This window comes from Acanthisitta chloris, unplaced genomic scaffold (genome assembly GCF_000695815.1).
Source record: "Acanthisitta chloris isolate BGI_N310 unplaced genomic scaffold, ASM69581v1 scaffold4162, whole genome shotgun sequence".
NCBI lineage: Eukaryota > Metazoa > Chordata > Aves > Passeriformes > Acanthisittidae > Acanthisitta > Acanthisitta chloris.
The window spans coordinates 1-2,546 of NW_008658699.1; the positions used below are offsets into that span (position 1 = coordinate 1).

Here is a 2,546-nt window from a genome sequence, read left to right on the forward strand (position 1 = left end):
ATATATATATATAGTGATTTCTTGCTGTTCAGCCCACTGGCATGAGGGGAAGGGCTGGAAACTCACTCTGCCTCAGGGAAAGTTGAGGCAGAGTAAGCCCTAAATGAAGTCTCTTAGCTGCTTATTAACACTGACCTGATGCTCTGGACAAACTGAGAGGTGAAAAGTTACACCCAGGTTCTCCCACCCCTCCCGACCTGCTTGGAGACCTCCAGTAAACCCTTCTGGCCTGCAGAAAACACTTACCTCTTCTTGCAGATGAGGACCACCAGCAAGGCAACGAGGCCAGTGATGAGTGTCAGGCAGATCCAGACAATCGTCATCGTGTCGTACCGGAGAGACACTGGGAGCAGCAGGGAAGGAAGGAGGTGAGTGCAATGGGGAGTGCTCTGCTGTGCTCAGAAGTTTACCTACCCCAATGGGGTCAAGGTCTTCAAAGATAAAGCCCTATCCATCCCCAGCTTTGGGCCTCTCAGTGTACTGGGACCATTTAGATATGGGGAAAGCAAGCAGAGGTCTGGGAAGCCACAGTGATACAGCAAACCAGCAAAGAGAGCAGTTTGGAGCCTCCAGACCTCTCAGGTCTGCCCTGCCCTGACTGCTATGTCCTTCCTCCCTCTTCTTTCTACTCTATAAGCTCACAGATACATTAAGGTTGGAAAAACCTCTAAGAACACTGAGTCCAACAATTGACCCAGCACTGTCAGGGCCACCACAAACCCATGTCCCTCAGCACCACATCTATGTGGGTTTTGAACATTTCCAGGGCTGGTCACTCCACCACTGCCCTGCGCAGCCTGTGCCTGTGTCCTTTCAGTGAAGGAATTATTCCTAATATCCAAACTAACCCTCTCCCTGTGCAACTTGAGGCTGTTCCCATTGTCCTAAACATCTCAAGGGGGCAACCTCAAGCAATCCCTGCAGGCTGGAACCCCAGGAGATGTGCCTTCAGGCTCCACCTCCAGGAGGGCACCCTCAAGCAATCCCTGCAGGCTGGAACCCCAGGAGATGTGCCTTCAGGAGAGCAACCTCAAGCAATCCCTGCAGGCTGGAACCCCAGGAGATGTGCCTCCAGGCTCCATCCCTGCATGTCACAGGAACAATGGCCATGGAGAAGGGCATCAGCGTCCCCCATGCTCCCTGCTCCACACTTCCCACATCCCAGAGCTGCACACACTCACCTGGCTTCCCTGTCTCCACCTCCACAGTCTGCTCCATCCCTGCATGGCACAGGAACAATGGCCATGGAGAAGGGCATCAGCGTCCCCCATGCTCCCTGCTCCACACTTCCCACATCCCAGAGCTGCACACACTCACCTGGCTTCCCTGTCTCCACCTCCACAGTCTGGCTGAACCTCCCACAGCCAGCAGAGGTGCGAGCCCGAACCTGGAAGATGTAGCGGGTTGCAGGTTTGAGCCCAGAGATGGTGGCAGTGGTGCCCTTGGATTTCAGAGTCGAATAGCTCTGCATTTCTTTGTCCTGGGGATAAACCAACACCAAACCCCTCACTGCAGCAGCACAGAAGACCACAAAGTCTTGCAAAGAAGCCCTTTGTGCCAGGCTGGCTGATGGCAGGGACTGGTCAAGCACAGTGTTACCTTCTCGTAGTACTTGATCTCGTACTCCAGGATGATGCCATTGGGCTGGTCTGGCTCCTGCCACAGCAAGGTGACACTGTTCTGGCCTGTGCTCTCCTGGTGCACCACCACCACCTGTGACGGGGCTGGGGATGCAGACACAGGGTGTTAGGTGTCCTGTGTGGAGGGAGCAGCAGGAGAAGGTGGAACTGGATTTAAACCTGGTTTAAACCAGGTTTCTGGTTTAATTAAAGCCATATGGAGACAAGTGCTATGACAGGGATGGCAAACAGGTTTTTCCTTGCTTCAGTTGCCTCAATCTCTTTCCCATGGAGTAACTGAGCAGCTCTAAGGAGATGAGAGAGGAGGGAACTGTCCCAGCACAGGCAGGAGGGGACACTGAGGCTTTGATCTGCAGTCAGAAAGGAGAAGGGGCTGCAGGCTGGAGGTCATGGAGATCCCTAGCAGGACCCTGATCCCTCTTGTCCCATCTGGGGAAGGAGAAAGGAGTAGGGGAAGAGGGAAAAGGGAGATGATGCTGATCCCTCTTGTCCCATTTGGAGAAGGAGAAAGGAGGAGGGGAAGAGGGAAAAGGGAGATGATGAATTCCCAGAGGGGTGATCAGGGTCTGAGCATCAGCCTAAAGGTGCCCTTGGGGTGCTCTCCTGCTCTGGGACACTTGCCCCCTTCCAGGTCTGAGCTGGGAGCCTGTGAATCAGTCCTTGTACCTGCCATGCCTGAACTGGAGCTGTACCAGCTGGAGAAACCAACTCACCAGCCTCTTTTCCCATTGGGATAATCCCCCCTGGAAGGACCCAGATAATCAGAGGGTGCTGTGCTGGCCTGGTGATCAATTGGGTCTAACTCATAGGAAAAGTTTATACACTGCTTGTGGTCCCTAACTGCCAGGTGAACACTGGGATGTGGTGGTTCTGGGGAAGACAGAGCTGCCATGGATGTGGCTGGGG

The 2,546-nt window shown here is 54.0% G+C and overlaps 1 protein-coding gene across 1 annotated transcript in view; it reads right to left on the bottom strand.

Moving 5' to 3' along the window:
* Window positions 1–242: 242 nt before the first annotated feature.
* Window positions 243–2,546, bottom strand: part of LOC103812181 (ephrin type-A receptor 8-like) — a 45,737-nt gene continuing 43,433 nt past the window's right edge. The window contains exons 6-8 of the mRNA XM_009085190.1: window positions 1,600–1,724; window positions 1,318–1,480; window positions 243–343 (exon numbers count right to left, since the gene is read on the bottom strand). Of these exons, the coding sequence (XP_009083438.1) occupies window positions 243–343; window positions 1,318–1,480; window positions 1,600–1,724 (389 nt within the window). The remainder of the gene's footprint in view (window positions 344–1,317; window positions 1,481–1,599; window positions 1,725–2,546) is intronic.